Source organism: Meles meles, chromosome 3 (genome assembly GCF_922984935.1).
Source record: "Meles meles chromosome 3, mMelMel3.1 paternal haplotype, whole genome shotgun sequence".
Classification (NCBI taxonomy): domain Eukaryota; kingdom Metazoa; phylum Chordata; class Mammalia; order Carnivora; family Mustelidae; genus Meles; species Meles meles.
The window spans coordinates 100,236,102-100,262,383 of record NC_060068.1 but is presented as its reverse complement, the minus strand read 5'-3'; the positions used below and the strand labels follow the sequence as shown (position 1 = coordinate 100,262,383).

General features: G+C 39.2%; 1 protein-coding gene across 5 annotated transcripts in view; it reads left to right on the top strand.

Annotated features, from left to right (window-relative positions):
• Positions 1 to 9,880: 9,880 nt before the first annotated feature.
• The window catches only part of RBM27 (RNA binding motif protein 27), a 77,563-nt gene continuing 61,161 nt past the window's right edge, over positions 9,881 to 26,282 (top strand). For all 5 annotated transcript variants that reach the window (XM_046000309.1, XM_046000306.1, XM_046000308.1 and 2 more), the window contains exons 1-3: positions 9,881 to 10,111; positions 23,801 to 23,919; positions 25,300 to 25,424. In XM_046000309.1, coding sequence (XP_045856265.1) covers positions 10,053 to 10,111; positions 23,801 to 23,919; positions 25,300 to 25,424 — 303 coding nt within the window. In that variant the 5' untranslated portion in view covers positions 9,881 to 10,052. The remainder of the gene's footprint in view (positions 10,112 to 23,800; positions 23,920 to 25,299; positions 25,425 to 26,282) is intronic.

The following is a 26,282-nucleotide window of genomic DNA, read 5'->3' as shown; positions in this document are numbered from 1 at the left end:
CCTGCCATCTTGTCAACATTCCACAAAGCATTGCCAGCTGTGTCATGGGCTCGAATGGGAAACGTGACACCTGAGTCATCAAAACACTGCTTGTAGTTCCTAATAGCCTACCTATTCAAATTGTCACCGCCATTACCATCACCATTGTGGAGCAGTCCTAGGGGTCCTTAAGGAATGAAAGGAAGGAAGGAGGAAAGGAAGAAAGAAAAGGAGAAGAAAAAGCAAAGGAACAGCTAAATACAAACAATTATTAATTAATGAGACTCCAATTTTGAGGACCACATATATTTATAGATATATTTTTTTTTTTGAAGAGAGCAAGAGAGCACATGAGTGAGTTGGGGGGGGAGGGGCAGATGGAGACAGAAGGAGAGAATCTCAAGCAGACTCTATGCCCAGCAGTAGCCTGATGCAGGGCATCATCTCAGGAATAGGAGATCATGACCCAAGTGGAAATTAAGAGTTGGATGGTTAGCCGACTAAGCCACCCAGGTGCCCATGAAGGACTATATTTTGAAAATTTGTTTTGCACATTTATGACATTTAAGATCCCTCTTTTTACAGTATCAATGAAATGGGACTACTCTGAACTATGTAAATTGGAGGCACAACCATAGGCCTGTTTTTTTGTTTGTTTGTTTTGTTTTTGTTTGTTTTTTTTTGTCAAGCTCTCAACATCTTAGTGGCCAGAAGTCAGGATCTTTTTCTGGATGTTCTTCCACATATCATCTGAGAATGCAGGCTCTAGTGTTAGATTGCCTGGCTTTGAATCATGAACCCCTTCCATCACCTCTATTCCAAACTTGTTGTGTGACCCTGGGCCAATCAATTGACTCCTTTAGGATAGTAACATGGTGATAATAGTACTTATTTGGTAATATTGCTGTAATGTTGTATTAGTCATTTATTAGTATTTACTGAGGATTGTGACACCTGGGTGGCTCAGTTGGTTAAGCGTCTGCCTTCGGCTCAGGTCATGATCCCATGGTCCTAAGATCCAGTCCCACATTGGGTTCTTGCTCAGCAGGGAGCCTGCTTCTTCCTCTGCCTGCTGCTCCCCACACTTGTGCATGCTCTCTCTTTCCGACAAATACATCTTAAAATCTTTAAACAAGGGGCGCCTGGGTGGCTCAGTGGGTTAAAGCCTCTGCCTTCAGCTCAGGTCATGATCCCAGGGTCCTGGGATCCCCTGGGATCGAGCCCCATATTGGGCTCTCTGCTCAGTGGGGAGCCTGCTTCCCTTCCTGCCTCTCTGCCTACTTGTGGTCTCTGTCTGTCAAATAAATAAATAAAATCTTTAAAAATTTTTAAAAATATTTGCTGAGCATTTATTACCTATCAGGTTTGTTTTCAGTGCTAAGGAAAAAGGAGGACAAAATTCTTGACTTAATGAAAATTTATATTCTAGTTAGGATGAGGTAGAGAAAAAAAATAAATGAAAAATTTCAGACTATGAAAAATGCTCTGAGGAAGATAAAACAGAATTATGTGATAGAAAATAACCAGAGGAGGGAAGTGAGGTGTTACTTTAGATGGGATGGTCTGGTTAGGCCTTCCTAAGGTGGTGGATTTGAGCTGACAAGAAAAAGTTAACCATGCAAATACATATGGAAAAGAGTTCCAGGACCAGAAAGGCCCTGAGGTGGGAAGGACCTTGAAACAGTTGAGAAACTAAAGATGCTTTCTCCTCACTCCTCTCTCTCCAAACATCCAAGATCCCCTCTCCTCATATTCAACTGATGATTTCTTCTTAAATCACTGAAAACACAGAAGCTATCAGTAAAGAACGTCCATGAGTTACATTTCCTACCTCCATCAACTGGTGTTCTTTTCTTGACATATTGTGAACAATCAGAGAGCGAATTGAGACCTACCAAACACTTATATACTAAGTTCTGCTCTTTTTTCCTACTAAGAGATTTTATTGTTGCAGTTGCTCACCTCGCCTCTCACATTATCAGATTTTCTTTCTTCATTACATCATACTCATCTGAATCCATACATATCATCCTACCTAATGTAAGCAAGCAGACAAAGAAGTGAAAGAAAAACAGAACAAAATGCAAGCTAACCCTATTTTCTCTATCTCACAATGCCATCTAGTACCACCATTGTTCCACTCCCTTTTACAATAAAACCCTTCAGGAGAACTGTCTTACTATCTCTAATTCCTTTCCTGAACCTGTTCCAGTCAGGTGTTCATTTCCTCCACTCCATAGAACTATCCAGGTCATCAGTGATTTCCACGCTGCCAAATTCAGTGGTCAATTCCTCATCTTCATTTCCCTTGATCCAGGAACTATACATATGACACTGTTGAAAACTCCATCTTTTCTGAGAAAAGATTTCTTTTCTCTCTGTTCTGCTGTCTCATGGCCATGCCTTCTCAGTTGACTTTCTAAATAGGGGAATGCCCTAATGGCCTTTCTAGATATAGTCACTTCCTAGATGATCTTAACCAGGCTTATGGTGTGTTTTTTTTTTAAAGATTTAATTTATTTATTTATCTCTATGACAGATAGAGATCACAAGTAGGCAGAGAGGCAGGCAGAGAGAGAGGAGGAAACAGGCTTCCCGCTGAGCAGAGAGCCTGATGTGGGGCTCAATCCCAGGACCCTGGGATCATGACCTGAGCTGAAGGCAGAGGCTTTAACCCACTGAGCCACCCAGGTACCCCCAGGCTTATGGTTTTAAACAAAATATACATGCTGATGAATCCTCAATCTTTAACACCAGACCCTATCTTTCTTATGAACTCCAGACTCCAGTTGATTCCAACTCCAGACAGATCAAACTGTCTACTTGACATCCCCACTTGGATTTTTATATTTTTTATCAATTATGCCCAACAAGCTACCCCCAAACTTAGTGGCCTCAAACAATAGCCATTTATTATCCCTCACAGTTTCTGTGGGTTAGGTGTGTGGGAGCAACCTGACCAGGTGGGTCTAGCCAGTGGGGTCTTGAGATTACAGTCAAATGTTGGCCAAGGTTGCAGTCATCCAAAGGTTTGACTGGGGCTGGAAGATCTACTTTTTTTTTTTTTTAAGATTTTATTTATTCACTTTGACAGACAGAGAGAGATCACAAGTAGGCAGAGAGGCAGGTAGAGAGAGAGGGAAGAAGTTTCCCCGAGCAGAGATCACGGAGCTCGATCCCAGGATCCTGAAAGTATGACCTGAGCCAAAGGCAGACGCTCAACCCACTGAGCCATCCAGGCACCCCAAGGAAGATCTACTTTTAACATGGCTTACTCACAAGGCTAGAAAGTTAGTTGTGGCTATTGGTAAAGAGGTTTCAGCTCCTCAAATTGTGGGCTTGTTCACAAGGTTGATTGTCATGCAACATGGCAACTTACTTGCCCTAGAACAAGAGATCCACTGTAGAAGCTACAGTGCTTCTTATAAGCTAGACTTGGAAGTCAATGGCTGTTCCTTCTAAAGCATTCTGTTGCTTACAAAGATAAGCCCTGATCCAATATGGGAGAAAATACACATGGGTGTGAATATCAGAAGGTGAGCATCATTGGGGGCCATCTTGGAGGCTGGTTACCACAATGTATAATGTCTAAGAAAATATGTACTGTCTAATTTATGTCCAATACTGCATGTATGACCTACCAACCATTCTTTAAATCTGCTTCCCACTTGTTTTCCCCACCTCAGGCCAGTTACTCAAGTTAAACCCCTTGGTGTCATCCTTGATTCCTCTTTATGTTTTATACCAACAACTAGTCTCTCAGTAAGACTCATTGATTCTACCTTCAAAATATATCCAGAATCCAACTTCTTACCATCTCTTTCACTGCTATTCTAGGCCAAACCACCATCATCCTATGCTTGAATTATTACTTCCTAACTGGTTTCCCTACCTCCACTTTTATTCCTTCCAGCCTGATTACCATAAGGGAGCCATTTCAATCCTATTTTTAAAAATTAAAAACTAGATCGGATAATTTTATTCATCTGCTTAAAACCTTCAGTGTCTTCCAGTCTCACTCAGAGTAAGAACCTGAAGTCCTTACCATGACCAACAGAGTCCTCTGTGGCTTGGCCTCTAATGATTTCTGTAAACTCTTTTACCATTACTTTCCTCCTGGCTCACTCCACTCCAGCCCCAGTGCTCCCCACTTTCCTGAAATGTGCCGAACTAGTACCTGCCTCAAGTCTTTGCTCGTCCCTGGAAAGCTCTTCTCCCAGATATCCATGTGACTAACACCTTTACTGCTTCCTGACCACTGCTCAGAGAGTGCTTTAAAGTTCTGCATCATGCTCTATCTCCAAACTTAATTTTTTTCTTTATAGAATATATCCCAACGTGGAGATGCAACATGGGGGTTAGGGGGTAGGAGAAGAATAAATGAAACAAGATGGGATTGGGAGGGAGACAAACCATAAGCGACTCTTAATTCACAAAATAAACTGAGGGTTGCTGGGCGGAGGGGGGGTTGGGAGAGGGGGAGGGGGTTATGGACATTGGGGAGGGTATGTGCTATGGTGAGTGCTATGAAGTGTGTAAACCTGGCGATTCACAGACCTGTACCCCTGGGGATAAAAATACATTATATGTTTATTAAAAAATAAGAAATAAATAAAAAATTTTAAAAAAAGAATATATCCCACCTGACATATTATATAGCTGTTCATTTGGCATCATTCTCCTCCTGCTAAAATAGATCTCCAAGAGAATACCTATTTTCTTCACTGCTAGAATCCTAGGGACTATAACGGTGCTTTGCATATTATAGGTTTTCAATAAGTGTTTCTTTTTAAGTAGGCTTCAAGCCCAAAGGGGCTTGAACTCACCATCCTGAGATAAGAGTTGCATGATCTATCAACTGAGCTGCTAGGTGTCCCTGGTATTTCTTGAAAGAAAGGCTGGGATGCCTGGCTGTCTCAGCTGGGAAAAGCATATAGCTCTTGATCTTGACGTTGTGAGTTTGAGCCTCATGATTGGTGTAAAGATAACCAAAAAATAAATAAATATACTTAAAAAAAAAAAAAGAAAAGAAAGGCTAAGCGCAGGAACCGAGGGACACCTGGGTGAATCAGTCGGTTAAGTATCTGTCTTTGGCTCAGGTCATGGCCCCAAGATCCTGGGATCAAGCTCCACATTAGGCTCCCTGCTCAGCAGGGAATCTGCTTCTCCCTTTCCCTCTTGCTGCTCCCCCTGCATGTTCTCTCCCTCTCTCATAAATAAATAAAATCTTTAACATAAACAAACAAACAAATAAATAAATGGAGGAACTGAGGGCATATTGGTGGCTCAGTTGATTAAGCCTGGGACTCTTGATTTTGGCTCAGGTCATGACCTCAGGGTCATGAGATCAAGTCCCGTGTAAGGCTCTGCATTAGGCATGGAGCCTGCTTGAAATTTTTTTCTCTCCCTCTCACTCTTCCCTTCCCCACTCAGATAAATAAATAAATAAATAAATGCAGGAACTGGAAGAAACTAACCCATGAAAAGTTACTTGGTAGAGTGCCCAGCACAAAAGTATGAGGTATTATTATTTGATGTTTCCAAGGGGCTTATCTGATTTAAAAAAAAAAAAAAAAGTAAGATTTTATTTATTTATTTGACACAGAAAAAGAGACAGTGAGAGAGGGAACACAGCAGGGGGAGTGGGAAACGGAGAAGCAGACTTCCCACCCAGCGGGGAGCCCAATGTGGGGCTCAATCCCAGGACCTCAGGATCAACACCTGAGCCGAAGGCAGATGCTTAATGAAGAAGCAACCTAGGTGTCCCCCTAAGGGGCCATTTATATTAGCCATTCTTACAGTTACACAGTGGGACAGAACTTTAAAAAAAAACTCTTATAACAGGGGCACCTGGGTAGCTCAGTCGTTAAGTGTCAGCCTTAGGCTCAGGTCATGATCCCAGGGTGCTGGGATCAAGCCCTGCACTGAGCCCTGCATCCGGCTCCCTGCTCAGCAAGAAGCCTGCTACTCCCGGGGCGCCTGGGTGGCTCAGTGGGTTAAAGCCTCTGCCTTCGGCTCAGGTCATGATCCCAGAGTCCTGGGATCGAGCCCCGCATCGGGTTCTCTGCTCAGCAGGGAGCCTGCTTCCTCCTCTCTCTCTCTCTGCCTGCCTCTCTGCCTACTTGAAATCTCTGTCTGTCAAATAAATAAATAAATAATAAAATCTTAAAAAAAAAAAAATTAAAAAAAAAAAAAAAAAGAAGCCTGCTACTCCCTCTCCCACTCCCCCTGCTTCTGTTCCCTCTCTTTCTGTCTCTCTCTGTCAAATACATAAAATCTTAAAAACAAACAAACAAACAGGGACGACTGGGTGGCTCAGTTGGTTAAGTGTCTGCCTTCAGCTGGGACCATGATCCCAGGGTCCTGGAATCTAGTCCTTCATGGGGCTTCTTGCTCAGCAGGGAGCCTGCTTCTCTCTCTGCCTCTGCTGCTGCTCTGCCTGCTTGTGTTCTCTCTCTGATAAATAAATAAAACCTTTAAAAAAGAAAATCAAAAACAAACCAAAACCAAACAAACCCTTATATTTCTCCAAAGAAAACAAATCTATATTTCCATAACGAAGAGAAACGATTCCAATCGTCTCGCTATATATCTGCTAACTCACCTTGCCTTTGCATAGCTAAGATTCAAGTGACTTTTATTTATTTATTTATTTATATAATAAATAAAATAAATAATATAATAAATATAAAATAATAAATAAAATAAATAAAAGTAAGTTCTACACTCAATGTGGGACTTGAACTCATGACCCCAAAATCAGGAGTTTCATGCTCGCCTGACTGAGTCAGCCAGTGCCCCGAAGTGACTCTTCTCTGAGTCAGATGGGCTGCTACTGGTGACCCAGACGCAGCCGAGACTGATATTTTGATGGATGTGTGTTTAATTAGATGATCATCTATACACGCAGAGGCATGAGAGGGTCTGTTTGTAACTATGAAGTTCCTGGTTTGAAATTCTACCAAAGCTTTGTCTAACTGCATTTTGGGAAGACAGATTGGGATTATACATTACACAGAAATTTAAATCTGAAAAATTACTCTTAACCTCTCTTATACACCTGGGAGAGCTCTCAGCCACAGGTTAAAGAAAAGGACAAAAAAAAAAAATTGTGGGCAAATCCACTTTGATTATGGAAAACCTATCCACCTCCAGCAACACTTGTGTGAAATTGCATAGTTAACAGTTCTTCCTGGTTGAGGCCCAGTTACCCTAAAGCTGAGAAAGGGAACTTGGTTTGATAAGGATGGTAGAGATGTATATTCTTCCTATAGTCACTCTCTCTTTCCAATGCTTTATATCAATAACCTCTCTTAGATCAACTGACATCTCTTTCTCTTCTTGTGAAGATAAAACTGAGAGAAAAGCCAATCTTTGTAAAGTATCCATTTTTTTAAATTTTTTTATTTTTTTTTAAAGATTTTATTTATTTATTTGACAGAGAGAAATCACAAGTAGGCAGAGAGGCAGGCAGAGAGAGTGAGAAGGAAGCAGGCTCCCTGCCAAGCAGAGAGCCCGATGCGGGACTCGATCCCAGGATCCCGAGATCATGACCTGAGCCGAAGGCAGCAGCTTAAACCACTGAGCCACCCAGGCGCCCTAAAGTATCCATTTTTAACATCCACCTTAATTAAGGAAAGAATATTTATTTGATATTAGCCTTATTCTTTACTATCCCAAGATCAGTGTCTAATAGATGGTAATGGGCTTAATACATATTTGTTGGATGAATTTTGAATGAACCACATGGTTAATATTTCAGTGTTTGCTTGCAAGATATTTAAGTGAAGGTTATAGGTGTGGACTTTGTGGTCAAACACAAAGAGAGGCTGGGCCTTTCCATTCATTAGTTTCATGATCTCTCTGGAATGCAATTTTCTCATCTGTGAATATTGTTTACTATACAGGGGGCCTGTGGAGGGGACAAGCAACAATACATTGAAATATTTAGCACAGGGCCAGCACAGAGTATGTACTCAGAAACTGTGGCTAGGATTATTATTTACAATGCCTGACTGTTAGGCTCCAGGAATCTGAACTCCCAAAAGGCTGGATCGATATAAATGGATATAACTTTTCAAACTTTTGTGATAAAAGCAATTCCTATTCCATTTCTATCACACTACTATTAAGTTCTTTCCTAGCCTGAGGCCTAATCACATCACTCATATTTCTCTTTTTTTAATTTGTCGTTTTGGGGTAAGACTTCATCTCTGTAGTAGGAAGTAGTGAAGGAAACGTGGATAAGCATAAGGAAGGCGAGGAGGAAAGAGGGAAGCGGCAACCGTTAGATATAAGAAAGCTCTGGGCTTGCTAAGATCTAGATGCAAATTGCTCCACCTGCAAATATGTGTGATTTTGGGTAAACTACTCAGTCTCTGGCCTTTTCCCCTCATTTGCAATGTTAGGGAGAAGGCGTCATGAAGGAAGTTCATTAGATGATTTCTAAGTGCATTTTGCTACTACTCTATGTAAGGGGCCCACAAACTGCAGGCGGCAAGCCAACCCTGGTTGGCCCCTGCTTGTTTACTTGCAAGGTAACGATGGCTTTTGCACTTTTAAATGTTTTTTTTTTTTAATAAAAAAAAATGTTGTGACATTTGAAAATTATCTAGAATTGAAAATCTTATATAAGTTTTATGTGGGTACAGTCTTAATCATTTGCTTACATATTATTACCTACGGCCAGTTTCATGCCAAGCAGGCAGAGCTGGGTGGGTGTCAGAGACCTCCTGGCCCACAAAATCCAAGATATTTACTATTTAGCCCTTTTAAGAAAAATTTGCTTTTTCCTGCTCTATGTATAGATAGCATACCTTTTTATTTTAGGCTGACTCAACTCTCTTCTAGAAGGGGTGTGCTCATCAGGTATTTTTCAAAATGTTATTATTGTAATGCATAATCCCATAAACTGTTCAGCTTTCTAAGAGGAGAAACCATTTTGCTCACCTTTGGAACTCAAGTGCTAGTGCCTTACATTGTGCTGGCATATAGCAGGTGCTCAGTATCTGTTGTTGGATAAGCATTGTAAGACCAGTGCCAAGCTGGGAATTTCAAAACTTCAAAAGGAATTTCTCATTCAGTACAAACTAAGTTGCCTATTTTGGTAATTTCGACTGGAAAAAAATATTTCTAAAAACTTTTTTTCTGGCCAAAATTCTCCCTGCAAAAACAAAACCAAAACCCTACTGAATTTTAGATATCTAGTGAAAAGAGAATTTTAAAAAATATTAGAATCGTTCTTCTTCCTAAATAAACCAGATGTTAAAAAGATTGGTAAAATTGAAATGGCCTCAGCCTTCTGCAACTGTGCGCCACGTTTTACAAATGACGATTATTGGAGTCCAGGGCATGGTTGTCAGAAATATTCTGCGTAACTTAGGCATAGCGGCGAGAAATACAAGCATGTATGCTGAGCAAAATGATTGTGTAAGAAAAAAAAAAGTAAAATTTTGCATTCTGTGCAATGTGTCGAACGTGAACGTATTGCACGTTGTGTTGCAGATTTACTACAGCTGAGTCATTTCGGGACACAAGTGTGTTTCCAGGAAAAAACGAGAGGAAGGAATCAGGCTGAGGGGCTCGCCGGGTTCCCCCAGGCACTCCCAGTAGCAGACACCGGTATTCCGCGGCGGGCGGCGGCGTGGTCAAAAAAGGAGCCGCGGCCCCTTTAAGAGGCACAGCACCTTCTCCAAGATACCATCTTGCACCAGGAGTTCACGTAAGCTCTCCACCTACCTTGCTATATCCCCTCCTCCTTAACTGGGTACGGCCGGCCGGCGGGGCGAGCGAGCCTTTTCATTGGCTTTGCGCGCACGGCCTTCTTACTTCTATTGGTTCTTGCGCCCGCCACTCGGCGCTATCTCCCGCCCACCTGAGCCGTCGGGCTAGGTTGAGTGAGGGCTCTTGGGTTAGTTCCTGTTAGGCCCCGGCCGGGGGAGTAGGTTGAAGTCTCCTAAGATGCCCGGTGGGCTGGGGCACCGGGAGCTGTGAAGAGGACGAGAGGAGGCGGCGAGGGGAGACCCGCGGCAGGCCTGAACAAGAGCGGCGGCCGAGCCCGCCTTCCCTGCACCATGCTCATAGAGGATGTGGATGCCCTCAAGTCCTGGCTGGCCAAGTTACTGGAGCCGATGTGAGTGAGCCAGCCTGGGCCAGGGCCGGCGAACGTGGGCGTTGGGGGCCCGCGGGGGTGTGGGGGGAGGGGAGGCGGCGTGGGGGAGGGCGGAGCGGAGGGGCCGCGGTCGGGAGGTCCCGGCGACGTCTTGTATGTAGTACTATCACCATTGTGGGGGGGGGCGGTGGCGGGGTGGGGGGGAAGCGAGAGCCTGGGGCGTAGAGGCGGTGTGGCTGTGGGACGGGGTGGGGGGGGCGGCAAGGACAGCGAGGGCTTTTTAAATATAAATATTGAGGTGCTGGAAGGAGTAGCAGAAATAGTGAGGGAATTTAAAATTTTGTTGTTTGAGAACTGCGAGAGATCGCAAGGCTCTCGAGGGATTTTTAAACCTGAATATTGGGATCTTGAAGGGTGTAGCAGGATGTCGAGGGCTTTATTAACCGATATTATTATGGGACTAAAAGATCCAGAAGCGGAGTGTGGAGGGCCTTTTAAAAACGTGAGGGCAGAAAGGAGTAGTAGGGACATTGAGGGCTTTATAGCGATTATTGATGAGCTGTAAGGGTTCAAGAATTTTGAAGGATTTGAGAAACACGGGGTAGTTGAAAGGGATATGTGAGCATTGAAGTGTTTTGGGGAATTACTGGAAAGCTGTGAAATATGATAACAAGGATATGAAGGGATTTTAAAATATTATCCAAGAGTTGATAGTGCTAGGAGGACTAATAACTTATAAATACCATTAAGGGTTGGAAAAAATAAGGGTTTTAAATTTTAAGGGTTGAAAGGGCTACCCTGGTATTTAGTATTATTGGAAGAGTATTTGAAAGGGGGATACCTGAAGCATGCAAGCATTTTTAGTTATAGCTTTTGGAGGAATAAAAGGTATAACAGAAAGACTTAACAGTTTTGTAAATATTGTTGAAGGATTGTGAGGGCAACTGAGGATAGTGAGGTGTAGGATATTGTTGAGGTAAAAAGAATGAGAAGGGCTCGTTCTTTAAAAATATTTTGGGTAGTATTAGTTGTAGAAATATTGGGAGGCTTCAAAGGGATAGCAGAGGTACCAGCTTTGTTTGATTGTTTTGTAACCATTGTAAGAGGGTAGGATTGTGGTGTGTTTATTTGGGATACTGGGGTATAGGTAGTGTCTGAGACGTCTCATACAGGGAAGAGAGGGAATGCTGAAGGGAGGATTGGAGAGAGATGATACCTAACTCTCCTTGGAAAGAAGGCATGGAAAGGGAAGGGAAGGGATCATTTCCTGCCCTCTTCTCATTTCTACTACTTAGTTATTCTATCAGAGGTGAGGATTTCTAAAGGAAAACGAAAACTTCTTAAAGGACTGCTAATGGAAAAGGGGTACAAGGGAAGGGATGGGCAGGCATGCTTCATTAGATTAGATTGCTTTAGTGAAAAAAATACAGTTTTTCAGAAGTGGAAATAAGGGATAGTGTGGGAGGCATGGAGGTATGGTGACGTTCAGCTCTTCCATGATAGCTGCTTCCCTGATTATCTATTTCCTGGTGCTTTTGAGAAATCTTGTTAACTAACTTCGTTGTTTGGCTACTTTGATTTCTTGGACGTTAACGTCTAGGAAGAGATTCACCTGTAGTCCAATGTATCAGCCTTGTAAAGGTAGGCTGGTTAAAGGAGACAGCATTAGGGGAGGTTTTTTGTTTTTATTTATTTGTTTGTTTTTTTATTAGGGGAGTTATCTGAAGTGCTGTTTACATTCTGAGGATGAGGAATATGTGAGTAGAGTACAGGTGTTAGTGAAAGTACACTGGGGCTTTTGGGTTTTATATTAGCGATGGTCTACTTGAAAGTTTTGTAGAAGAATATGGGCCTCTTGAGTATTCATCATAATTTTTCTACAGTATACTTTTGGAGCACAGTGATGGAGATGGATTGTGACAAAGGTGGGAAATGAAGGAAATAGATTTAGGGAAATTGACCGTATGTGGAACAGACTTAAAAAAAAGAAAAAGGTCTGTGTTTTAAAAATTCTTAACCTTCATGAAGTTGGGGGAAATTGGAAGGGGAGGCGAACCATGAGAGACTATGGACTCTGAGAAACAACCTGGGGGTTTTGAAGGGGCGCGGGTGGGAGGTTGGGGGAACCAGGTGGTGGGTAATAGGGAGGGCACGTGTTCCATGGAGCACTGGGTGTTGTGCAAAAAACAATGAATACTGTTACGCTGAAAAAAATAAATAAACCATTTAAAAAAAATTCTTAACCTTCATGTTATTTAACATAAACCCGTGTGTGTGTGTGTGTGCGTGTGTGTGTGTGTGTGGGGTGTGGACAATTTTACATACAGGCTCTGGGTTTGTTAGTTGAATATGTGTGTCTTTGATAGAAGGTGACAAGTTTTAACGTTATAGTTAAGTGTCCTTTTTTTGTAAACTCCCTAAAATGTTTTATTCTGGGTAGTGTTTTTTTTTTTTTTTTTTTTTTTTTTTTTTTAAAGATTGTATTTATTTGAGAGAGAGAGCAAGAGTGAGGTGAGGGGCAGAGGGAGAAGCAGACTCTTCACTGAGCTAGGAGCCTGATGAGGGACTTGATCCCGGGACCTCCCAGGACCCTGGGGCCATAGGCAGCCACTAACTGACTGAGCCACCCAGGCACCTCTGGTTTTTTCTTAATATGAAAATTTAGTTTGGGTAGGAACTTATTAAACCTCCCAATAGTGTTTTCTCTTGGGTTTTTTTTTGGCTATTTATACTGATACGTTTATAGATATTCTGTATTTCATGGGTAAAAAGTATTTTTAAAGTGATTATTTGAGGGGCACCTGGGTGGCTCAGTGGGTTAAAGCCTCTGCCTTCAGCTTGGGTCATGATCCCAGGGTTCTGCGATTGAACCCCACATTGGACTCTCTGCTCAGTGGGAAGCCTGCCTCCCCTGCCCCCCCACCCCAGCCAGCCTCTCTGCCTACTTGTGATCTCTGTCTGTCAAATAAATAAGTAAAATCTTAAAAAAAAAAAAATTAAAAGTGATTATTTCAGTTTGGTTTCCCCATTTGTTTTGAGTTACATGTTCAACTGAAAGCACACATCATGCTTTTTTTTTTTTAAATCGTTACTTTTTTAGGGTTAAAAAGACCTAAAAATCACTGTTTAGATTTTAATAATATAGGTAGCTTTCCTAGAAGTACAAAATAAAAGTACTAATTGTTTTAAAAGATTTTATTTATTTATTTGACAGAGAGAGAGAGAGAGATCACAAGTAGGCAGAAAGGCAGGTAGAGAGAGGGAGAAACAGGCTCCCTGCTGAGCAGAGAGCCCGACATGACATGGGGGCTCAATCCCAGGACCCTGAGACCATGACCTGAGCTAAAGGCAAGGCTTAACCCTCTGAGTCATTCAGGTGCCCCAAAAGTACTAATTTTTAGTTCATATAAGTAATGGTTTTGGATGAAAGTGGTAATAGGAATTAGCAAATGCAAAAAAGAAAAGGGGAAAGAAATAGCAAATGCTGATATCATACATGTTTTCATTCTTAGTATGTTGTCATGGGAGATTATTTTTTCTTTAGATATCCCAAAATGTAATAAATGATATGCTAAAATGGGATGTATTTGTAAATTCACTTTTTGCATATTCCAGATTGAAGAAAATTTTCATGGCAGATTGGCATGTTGTTACAACATAGCATTTTGGAGCAGTTTTTAGGTTTTCAGATAATGGAGTTGCAGTGGATATGTTGAATTCATACTATCCCTGGGCATGATCCACTTTTGCTTGTTTTATTTAGCTTAGTTTACAGTTAACTACATTTATAAAAGATTTTTAAGCATGTGGTATCTAGTTACTGGTGAAACAAAGGCATACAGAGGTATTTCTGAACCAACCCATTTTCTATGTAATTATTCCCGATAGACAAATTAGATATATCATCTGCTAGTAGAACTTATCTGTTACTTGTTACTACTTTTGTAGAGGTGGTACCTGTCTATTACTTTTACTAGAGGAAAGGCAGAAGGAGGGTGGCTGGAAGAAATGACTGCTTTAACGAGCCAGAGAAAAACTCTAGTACCATTTTTGTTGGCAGTGCAGTTCAGGGAGAGAAACCATCTTAGTCAAGAAGTTTATATCTCTTTTCTTACTGTTACATGAATGGACGAACTCACAAGTCGTGTTTGATGTCTTTATCTTGCCTCACTTCCAAAATATCCTAGATATCTTAGTCATAGAGACTACGTAGGGATTATGCGCAATTGGGAGATGTCATGGTTTCTATCAGAAAAGACTTCTCATTTTTCAGTATGTGAATCCTTTAAGAGCAATGTCTAAGTAAATCTAGGGGATATATTAATCACTGAAGAAATTAAAAGTTTAGAAAAAATTCAGGCAAGCATTTTTCAATAACAAACATGCATTTCTACCCAAAAACGTTGTCTTTAGTGGGAAATGTTTTAAGTTATTTGTACCAGATATATTAAATATATATAAACATATATAATTCAAGGCTGCTTGTTTGGCTTATTATAAAAATTTGTCTTGGTGTAAGTTTTAAAAAGAGTGATGGTGTTTGTAATACTTTTTGGATACTTGCTCTATTATTAAACATCTTTATGTGAATCAGGGTATTTAGTTTCTAGTTTGTCTCTATGTCTGATTTACTGTGTGACTTTAGAGAAATTCTCCAAATTTTCTCTAAACAGTTAATCATATTAGCCTTCTACCTACCTCAGATATGATATGAATATTAAAGTGTAGGCTATAAAAAGGATCTGTGTACCTTAGAATCATTAAATATAAATGAAACTTTATGGCTTTTGAAATATGAAAATATATTAAACTGTTTTTTTGCAAAAATATTTTACTTATTAATGTTAAGCTCTACTGTCACTTTCATCATAATCTAAGGCACACTGGAGCTAGAGTCTCGTTGCAGGCCCTGTAGGTAGGACTGGGAATTGCTAGGAAAAGCATGGCTATGATGTGCGCTTTCTGTGAATTCAGTGAATTCAAGATCTTTTTTTTAAGTGCACTAGGAGATTGAATATGTTGTCATCTCTGAGTGTATGATGGATAAGGCAGCGATAAGCTTCATATACTGAGATCATTTTATTGGTTCAGTGGTGGTGGAGGGGTTATACTTAGGTTGAACTCTGGAGTTACATGGTGCCATAGATTTGCAATCCTTAGTCACATTAAATTCTGATTAGTAATGTCTAGGGCTACTCAGATGGGGGGGAAAATTGTCACCTAGCAGCTGTGAGACCTGACCTTTCAGATAAATAAACTACAAAGGTGAAATGAGTATTTTGGAGCTATGTTCTTGAGACTGAGTAGTTCTGATAATGTAGTTAGTGGCTTCAAAGAGTTAGTATACCTCTACAGTGCTGTGGGACTTGTTTAAGGAGACGGTTACCTATTTCACAGAAAAGGGCTTATTTTGACCAGAAGACTTCTTGGCAAGTTTTAGTATACTAAGTTAAGGACATATTTGTTCTTATGTCCTTTGGTCTGCCTCCTAAATATGTCTGACTTCATTCTTCCTGGCCCCACTGCTATAGGCTAGAAGCCAGAAGTTGCTTTTATAGCTCTATGTTTCCTATTACTGCCTTGTCTCATCCTCTTACAGGGCTGTTACTTACTTTGTTGTTAATTTTTTTAACCATTCGTTATTTTGCACTGTAATTATTTGTTTTCATGTTCATCTTTTGGCCACTAGACTGCTTGGCAAGGTCTGTCTTGCTCAGAGTAATTTCATTACCAAGCAAGATGCTTGGCCTTTAGTGAATGGTCAGTAAATGTTTAAATGAATCATTATACTTATATGTACATATAGGTTGGTTGACAATTTAAAACATAAGATTTAAAAAAAATGTTTTACTTAATTATTTGACAGAGAGAGAGAGAGAGATTGCACACGCAGAAGAAGGGGGGAGTGGCAGGCAGAGGGAGAGGGAGAAGCAGGCTCCCTGACATGGCCTCAATTCTGGGATTCTGGGATCATGACTTGGGCTGAAGGCAGATGCTTAACTGACTGAGCTACCCAGGTGCCCCTAGATTTTTCTTTTTTAATAGTCTGATTTTTAGGGTATACTTAGGTGGTGACTGCTGCTTTGTGACCCATAGTCCAAATATCAAAATGGTGTTTGCATATGACAGATGTATGTATATATATATTTTTTTACCCAAAATAAATTTAGGGGTAATTTCTTCAGTTCATGAAAGCCTCTAAGGGGAAGATGAAAGCTTTTATTTGAAAAGAAGTAGGAAAAAAAATAAAAAGAAAAGTAAAGTAGAAGTGCCATTATTTCTCTTTTTAATATCTGTTAACAGGTTCTTAGAACTTAATAGTTATTCACATTAACAATTTGAAAATGTCAACTCAGATATTACTTCTTTTTCTTTCTTTCTTTCTTTTTTTTTAAGATTGTGTTTTTAAGTAATGCCAACACCCAACATGGGGCTTGAACTTAAAACCCCAAGATTAAAAACTCAGGGGCGCCTGGGTGGCTCCGTGGGTTAAAGCCTCTGTCTTCGGCTCAGATCATGCTCTCAGGGTCCTGGGATCAAGCCCCGCGTCGGGCTCCCTGCTAGGTGGGGAGCCTGCTTTCGCCTGCCTCTCTGCCTGCTTGTGATCTCTCTCTGTCAAATAAATAAATAAAATCTTAAAAAAAGATAAATAAAAACTCTCAACCTCCACCAGCTGAGCCAGCTGGGTGCTCCCCCTGGATCTTTACTTGTTTTCCAGTGTTGTTTTATTGAAGGAATAATCAATCTGAACATAGATCAGAAGCAGACTTTTTGTTTTTTTATATACTTTTTTTCTTATAAACATGCAGGAAAAAATGATAAAATTACTTGTATTTATTTCTAATTTCTCTTGTGTATATGAACTTCTGTGTGATAGCATCCATATGACAGCTATAATCAGACACAAATGTAGAATTTTTTATCTGTATTTTTCCATTTGACCTTATATCAGAAACGTTTTTTATTCGTGTATTGTTTTTATAACCATCACTTTGGATGCCTAATATTTCATAAACAGTGAGAATGGTTGTGCTGACTTTACTTTTTCTGTTAAAAATAATACTGTTTTCAGGGGTGCCTGGGTGGCTAGTCAGTAAAATGTCATGATCGCAGAGGCCTGTGATTGAGTCCTATTGGGCTCCTTGCTCAGTGGGGAGTCAGCTTCTCCCTCTGCCCCCCCCACTCATGCGCATGCTCTCTCTCTCACTTTCTCTCTCTAAAATAAATAAAATCTTAAAAAATATATTAAGTTCTTTTTACACCACACATATCTACCTATCTATCTATCTATCTAGTGTTAATTAGGTATCAGTATTTTCTGTATTTGACTTTATTTCCTGAGACTAACTTCCCTGAAGCTAACTACACCTACTGGTCAGAGAACATGAACATGGAGGGGGAGGAATTCAAGAGACTCCCCACTGAGTGTGGAGCCCTACTCTGATTGATCCCAGGACCCTGAGATCACCACCTGAGCTGAGTTGGACAGTTAACCAGCTTAGCCATCCAGGCACCCCGAGAATATGAACCCCGCGAATATTTTTTTTTTAAAGATTTTATTTATTTATTTGACAGAGAGAGAGAGAGAGATCACAAGTAGGCAGAGAGAGAGGGGGAAGCAGGCTCCCTGCTAAGCAGAGACAACATCCCCCCCCCCCAATGCGGGACTCCATCCCAGGACCCTGAGATCATGACCTGAGCCGAAGGCAGAGGCTTAACCCATTGAGCCAGAGGCTTAACCCATTGAGCCACCCAGGAGCCCCTGGAGAATATTTTTAATATTCTCTGTTGATATACGTTAAGAGATCAGGTTTTGTTTTTTTCCTCCCAGTGGCTCAATAGCATATTCATTAATTATCTTACTTCTTTTTTAGTATATGTGCTGTGGAAGCCAGCATAATTGTCTCACTTCTAAAACAATTATTACACCAAGGTAGAACTTAAAATTGAGCCCATATTCAGAAACATGTAGATTTTTCTGAAAGTGGAAAAGATTTAAGTAGTGTTGGTTTTTCCTAAAACAAATAGACTTTGATAATTTTTAAGTAGTGTTTCTTGGGTTAGGGCCTAAGGTAAAGAAAGACCTTTGCTCTTTGGTTTTGGGATTGGGTATATGTATGAAATCTGTGAAGCTGATGTGCCAGCATAACAGATGTGTCATATACCTGCAGTGGAGATTTCATTAAGGAGGAAAAAGACAAATTTGAGGTTTTACACATAAAACTTCATTTTACTTTACATTTTTAGGGCAATATTTCTATTAACTTCCCCTGATGAAAATTCATTCTTGTTGATAGTTATTTTTTTTTTTATATTTTTATTTATTTGATAGAGAGAAACCACAACTAGGCAGAGAGGCAGGCAGAGAGAGAGGAGGAAGCAGGCTCCCTGCGGAGCAGAGAGCCCGATGCGGGGCTGGATCCCCGGACCCTGGGATCATGACCTGAGCCGAAGGCAGAGGCTTTAACCCACTGAGCCACCCAGGCACGCCGATAGTTATTTTTTAAATAAAAAATAGATAATTGAAGGATGTTCTTAGAACATTATTATGCAAGATGTGAATTTTAAGGAGTCCTCATATTTCTAATTTCCATTAAACTTACAGAGATTTCTTTTGTTTGTTCTTTTAATTAGAAGGTAACTAGCAGTTGAGCCATAGAATGCGGATTTACAGTAGGAAAGTATATGTGGTATAAAATAGATTTTTAACTCTGTGGAATTGTAGCTGAGTTTTCGTTCCATAGTTGTGCTTTCTGCCTGATCTTGAGTGGATCACTTAATTTGTCTTTACATACTTACAAATTTAGGTATCTATAAAATGAATAGTAACCCCTTGATTGTGCTGTTAAGGCCTTTTAGAGACTATACTAGAATAGTAATTTTACATGGGTATTACTGTGTTTTCTAATCTCTTTTTATAACAGAAGCCCCTTTCTATCTAGAAATGTGTGTATTTAATATAGCCATGGATCCAAAATCTTAAAATCATCTTCATTCCCAAATATTCCTGTCCCTGTGGTTACGTAAAGTAAATTTTCATAAGCTTTGGTTACAAATAAATAGCTAAAGGATTTTAAATATCTGAGGTAAGAGAAGTAAGAAGTAGTCCTGCATTTGTTGTGTAAATTATCAAGGATCTTACTCATGCTCGGATTTTTGCAATTCACTTCTGGAAGTTTGGTTGGGCTATGTTAACATTGGTGCCGTAGCTACTGCAGTATTGTAATTGTCAGTTTTTAAGGATTATATAGTAGGGGGTGATGAAAGAATAAATAAAAACAGTCATAAAGGTACAGAAAATTACTGCATGAAATTTCCCAGTGTATTTAAGTTTCACCATTTGGTGTGATTTATTATTTCAGACAACCAATTTCCTTCATAGTGCACTTTATGGATACAGATTAAGAACTGTTAAATTTAAATGGTCCCATTCCGTTGGCTGTCAACATGCTTTTTGTATTTGGTACAGAATTCTAACTATCAGTTACTAACAATCACTCATATTGCACAAATACTTAATATCTGTGATCACTCTCTTAAGAGTCTAGATTTTTTTTGCTCTTTTACCTTGTAACTATTCCTCTTGAGGCTTAACACATCACATCAAAATGTATTTCTTCAGGAGCAACCTTACTCTGCATTTGTTTTTCAGAGTGTGAAGACTAAATACATGTTTAAGATATCTGGGTTGTTTAACTCCCCTCATTTATCCATTAATCTCAATGTTGTGCCTGCTCGCTAGAAATCTCGTATTACCCAGCTTTCTACCTTTTGGGTCATGAGACTCCACAAAGGTTCTCCTAACAGCAGAAAAAAATAAGATTGTCTCTTTCAACCATTCTTACTTATTTTTATTTTTAAAAATGTTATTCATTTATTAGAGAGAGAGAAAGCTCGCGTGCCTGTGAGCACAAGTTGGGGGAAGGGCAGAGAGAGAGGAAAAAGCAGACTCCCTGCTGATCAGGGAGCCCAATGAGGTGTTCAGTCCCAGGACCCAGGGAGTAAGACCTGAGCCAAAGGCAGCCGCTTAACGGACTGAGCCAACCAGGCGCCCCTCCCATTCTTATTTTTAAAAATCCTTTTCTTTCTCTGTTTAAAATATCTTCCTTATCCAGGACCTGAACTTTCTAAGTAAAGGTAGAAATCTGATAGATTTTTTTTTTTAATCCTCTCCCATTCGAATGTTGATTAGAACTATACTGATCAAATACCTTACTGTTTTCAGGAGTGAGATTAAATCTCTCTACATTTTTCTGTTTTAAGGGGCTTATGGATTAGCCAAGGTGGGGATGGCCTCTGTAACATTTTTGAACATACTATTATTTGTTTTATTCTTTTTTATTTTTTTTAGATTGAGTAATTGACATACAATGTTATATTAGTTTCACGTATACAACATAGTGATTTGATTTATACATTGTGTAGTGGTCACCACAGTAAGTCAAATACAATCTGTCACCATACAAAGTTATTAGAATATTATTGACTATATTCCTCAGGCTATACATTACATCCCCATGTCTTATTATTTTGTAATTGGAAGATTGTGTCTCTTAATCCCCTTCACCTATTTCATCCATTTTCTCTCCCCACCCCCCCTGCACCAACTCCCCTTCCTCTTGCAGCCATCAGTTTGTTTTCTGTATCTGTGAGCATTTCTATTTATTTCTTTTTGTTTTTTAGATTCCACATGTAAGTGAAATTATACGGTATTTGTCTTTCTCTGACTTAGCACACTTAGCATATACCTTATAGGTCCATCCATGTTTTTGCAAATAGCAAGATTTCGTTCTTTTTTGAGGCTGAGTAATAATACATTATATCTATATATACCATGTCATTTTTATCTTCTTTATTCATTTATCTATCAGTGGATTTTTTGGTTGCTTCCTTATCTTGACTCTTATAAATTATGCTTTGATGAACATAAGGGTACATATGTCTTTCTGAATTAGTGTTTTCATTTTCTTCAGATAAATAGAAGTGGAATTACTGGATCATGTCATAGTTCTATTTTTCATTTTTTGAGGAACCTCCATACTGTTCTCCATAGTGCCTCCACCAGTTTACATTCCTATCAAGCAATGCGTGAGGGTTCCCTTTTCTTACATTCTCACCAAGTTGTTATTGCTTTTCTTTTTTTTTTGTTCTTGTTGTTTTGAGATTTTTTTTTCCAATAATCTCTACACCCAACAAGGAGCTTGAACTCAAAATCCCTAGATTAAGAGTCAGATGTTGTACCCACTGAGCCCACTAGGTGCCCCTCTTGTCTTTTTGATCGTAGCTGTTCTGACAAGTGTGAGGTGATATCTCATTGTGGTTTTGATTTGCATTTTCTGGTGGCTAGTGATGTTGATCATAATTTTAAATGCCTGTTGGCCATTTGCATGTCTTTTTTGGAAAAATATGTGTTCAGGTCCTCTGCCAGTTTTCTCTTTTTTTTTCTTCTTTAAAGATTTTTTTCTTTGACTTAAAGTATAGTTGACAGGTTTTGTTTGTTTGTTTGTTTTAGGCCTTCTGCTCATTTTTTGATCAGATTGTTTGTTGTTCTGATATTGATCTGTCTATCCATTTGAGAATTTATCACTTGGGATTACCAAGGTAATCTGTTTGAAAATGGAATTTACATTTTTTACTTAAGAAAAATTCTGGCTAAACTGCATTTTTTTTTTTTAAAGATTTTATTTATTTATTTGGCAGAGAGAGATCACAGGTAGGCAGAGAGGCAGGCAGAGGGAGAGGGGGAAGCAGGCTCCCCTCTGAGCAGAGAAGCTGATGTGAGGCTTGATCCCAGGACCCTGAGATCATGACCTGAGCCAAAGGCAGAGGCTTAACCCACTGAGCCACCCAGGCGCCCCTAAATTGCATGTTTTTTTTTTTAATTTTTATTTTATTTTATTTTTTGAAGATTTTATTTATTTATTTGACAGAGATCACAAGTAGGCAGAGAGGCAGGAAGAGAGAGAGGAAGGGAAGCAGGCTCCCCACTGAGGAGAGAGCCCGATGCGGGGCTTGATCCCGATGCGGGGCTTGATCCCGGGACCCTGAGATCATGACCTGAGCCGAAGGCAGAGGCTTAACCCATTGAGCCATCCAGGCGCCCCTAAATTGCATGTTTTTATTAATGTGTAGTTTCTCATCTTGCACACTTACACTCTCTCCTAGTGCACTTTGATCCTTACCCATAACATTAGCTCTGAGTTTTGTAAGATTGACAGTCACTGAAAGTTGCTCCCTTGGATTTGGTGCATAAATGTGCATTGATGTTCAAAGAATTAGCCTTTCCCACAGCAATATTGGCAATAAAAAAATTCTATTTTGGGGCACCTGGGTGGCTCAGTGGGTTAAGCCTCTGCCTTCAGCTCAGGTCATGATCCCAGAGTTCTGGGATTGAGCCCCACATCGGGCTCTCTGCTCAGCGGGGAGCCTGCTTCCCCCTCTCTCTCTGCCTGCCTCTCTGCCTACTTGTGATCTCTCTCTGTCAACTAAATAAATAAAATCTTAAAAAAAAAAATTCTATTTTATTGAAATATGAACTTTAAAAATATAGACAAAAAGGAAGTAAAGGTGCTGATGCTTGGTTTTCTTTTTATAAAATTTGCTTTATGTACTTAAAAATAAATTTTTCCTATATATATATATGCACACATATATATGTATATATAATATACATATGATATCTAATATATATAAATATATATATTTAGAGCACAAAATTTTCTCTTTCTTACAGGGTAGATAAAATATTAAGTCTGAAAATTGCTACATGTTAGGAATTGACAACTCAGGGAATGTGGGCTGCCCTGGCATAGATGGTTTTGAATGTTGAAAGACAGGTGACTGGGGCATCTGGGTGGTCTGCCTTCTGCTCAGGCATTGATCCCAGAGTCCTGGGATTGATCCCCACGTCGGGCACCTTGCTCAGCGAGGATCCTGCTTCTCCTTCTCCCTCTGCTTCTCCCCTTGCTTGTGCGCCCTCACTCTCATTCGCTCTCAAATAAATAAAATCTTAAAAACAAAACAAAACAAAGCCCAAAAGACAGGTTACTACTGCCTAGGAAAAAAGAAGAAGAGAGACAAGTAGATAGAGGTTGTACTTGCTGCCCTTCTACCACTTCTTTTCTTTCTCTTCTAGGTCCCAGATTTTTTTATTTCTTGCTTGTAGCTGCTAAAGTATTTGTCAGTAATATTTAAGGTGTTAACCTTCTTGTGTTCTTATTTTTTAAAGAGATCCTTAAGATACTGAGATTATCATCGGTGGACTTGATCACTACTTTTAGATGCTGGTGCCTGGGGTTAAAGGGAATGGGGGAAAGGTGTCCCACTTGCCCTGGTTCTTCATCATTGGTCACATGGAACAACAGATAGTTCATGAGGATATCAACAGTGCTTCTAGAGCAGTGTAACTCAGGGGTTGATTGCCACCCTTTCCCTGTTACCATTGAGAGAGCAAATAAATGCAGATTTGGTTCAAAATTCTGGGTATAATTAGAAAATTGAACATAGGAGATACAGTTTTATAAAAATAAGCAGAAAGGGACAGTGTTGCTTGCATTATGTATATGCTCTTTATTACACAAATCACCTTTGTTTGCAATCACTTTATTTTAAAGACCTTTATTTTTCTAAAACAGGGGTGACTTTATTAATGACATCGCTATTTGAAAAAAAAAAAGTTTGAAAATTTTTGTTTTCTCTTTGTCTAACTAGATGTGATGCTGACCCTTCAGCCTTAGCCAACTATGTTGTAGCGCTGGTCAAGAAGGACAAACCTGAGAAAGAATTGAAAGCCTTTTGTGCTGATCAACTTGATGTCTTTTTACAAAAAGGTAATTATTATGTGCCTCCAGCCACATATTTACGATTTTAAATTTAAAACTTTGTATAAAATACTGGAAATTAAAGTTTGGAAGGAAAGAAATCAGTCATCATCCTTTAACATTTGAATATATCTATTCCTATTAATTATTTATCATGTATTTTGGAAGACTTTTTTCCCCCCTTTCCTTTCCTTCTCTGCTTCTTTCCTGTGTTGAAGTAGTTGTAACTCCAATGCTTTTTAGGGGAATGGGTCCTCTGTAGCTTGTAGCAGAGTCTAGTTGATGGTTGACGGTATGACAACTTGTGGATAATGTAGCTTCTAATGCTTACTGCTTATTAGGACACTGAGCTACTTCTTTTTCCCCCCTCTTGGCTGGAGCCTCTTGCTGTCCAGGAAGAGATAGGCATGATCTTCTCTTTGTGCTTTTAACTTCCGATCTTCTTACCAAAGTCCTTTCTATATGTGCAGAACTTCCTGGAGTCCTCCCCTGCTAATTCTCTGACCTCATCTCCTACCACTCCCTTTCACTTGTTCTATCCTAGCCAACTTGTTCTCCTTGCCTTTTTTCTTTTAGCGTGGCAAACATGTTCCCAACTCAGGACTTTTGAACTCATTTTACTCTTGCTTGAAATGGTTTCTTCTCTAATGGTTTCTGGTGTCTTCTCAAATGTGCCTTCTCAGAGTAGTTTCCTTTGAGTGCCCTGTGTACAGTATATTATATCTCATGCCCCTATTTATCCTCTCCTCTTCCCAGTCTGGCTTCATTTTGTTTGTCATTGCACTTGTCACTTCCTGCCATGTTATATGTTTGCGTTTTTATCTGTGTCTCCCCCCCCCACACCCCTCCCCCCCTTTTGTCTTTCCTTTGTTGAGAATGGCTACTTGGAACCTACGGAGCTTGGTACATAGAATGTATTCAATAAATACTGTTGAATATATGAAAGGAATGTAGTTAATGCATACTTACTGGTTGATCTAACAGTTGGTATGAGAAGTTATCCTTTAATTCAAATATCTCCTTAGAAGAGAAAGATAGTTAAGTATGGCTTCTCATTTGAAAAGTTAGAATAACATAGTTTTGGGTGAATTTTAGGGCTTTTTTTTAACACATAAAAAATCCAATACTTTCTCATATATATATATGAATATATATTATAAATATAAGAATATTCATATATATGAATATTTTCTTTTGAAATTATTAATTTGTATTACTTAGTTTATAGTAGTTTCAAAATCCAGAAATGGTATTCTTCATCATAAGGGTTAGATTCATTTTTAGTTCCACCACCAGTATTTGAGATGTTCTGTTTTCCTCACCTTTGCCATAGAGTGTTTTCAAACATTTGGCTTTGTACAACACTTAAATAGTGTTTCTTCTCCTTAGAAACTTCAGGTTTTGTGGATAAACTGTTTGAAAGTCTCTATACTAAGAACTACCTTCCACCTCTGGAACCAGTTAAGCCTGAGCCAAAACCACCAGTCCAAGAAAAAGAAGAAATTAAAGAAGAGGTAATACTAAATATTCTTTGCTTTTGGGGGCTTTTAAGATCCTATTACTAGTATCATTCTTAGTTGGAAGTTGACCTCTTTAAAAGTAATCATCTGTTGATTGAAATTTCTGTGTTTGGCACATGATGCAGATTCTTTATCAGGGCTTCTAAGTTCTTTGGACTTGAAATGTTGGAAGAGTCTCAGATAGCGTGTTTAGTGTTCCAAGAAAAAGTTTAGTAATATGGAGGAATTCAGAGAAATCTTATTCAGGGACTTTAGAAACAGAAAACTTGGTTAAATGTAGAGGTTTGATTAAAGTAAAGTATTGATAAAACCTTAAGAGAAATTATTAAGTAACACATTTCCATATACTAGACAAACCATTTTCTCTTTTTTAACCAGAGAATTTTTTTTAATTAATGTAGTTATAAATATCATTGTTAATGAGTGAAAGAAAAAGAAAAAAATGTTTTTACAATGTTGAAGTACAAAAACATGATTATTTATGGTAATCTAGTTGTTTGAACCAAGGGGAAAATTTTATAGAGTTCATTTGTTATTCTTTTTATATATAGACAAAACAGTGTTGTATAAGAATATGGGCTCTAAAATCAGGTTGCATGAGTTAAAATTGTTGTTCTAAAATAAGGTACTTATTTGCTTCATTTTCAAATTAGGAAAATGATCATTACTATGATCTACTACTAAGTAGTGGTTAAGTACTACTAAGTAGTATTACTAAGTAATACTTACTTCATTGAGGTTTAAATGAGATTTTGTATACTTAACACATCCTAATCAACTCCCTGGTACATAAAAGTTGGTTATTATACAGAAATATTTATTAACTTTTATTTTTATTATGAGTATCTAATA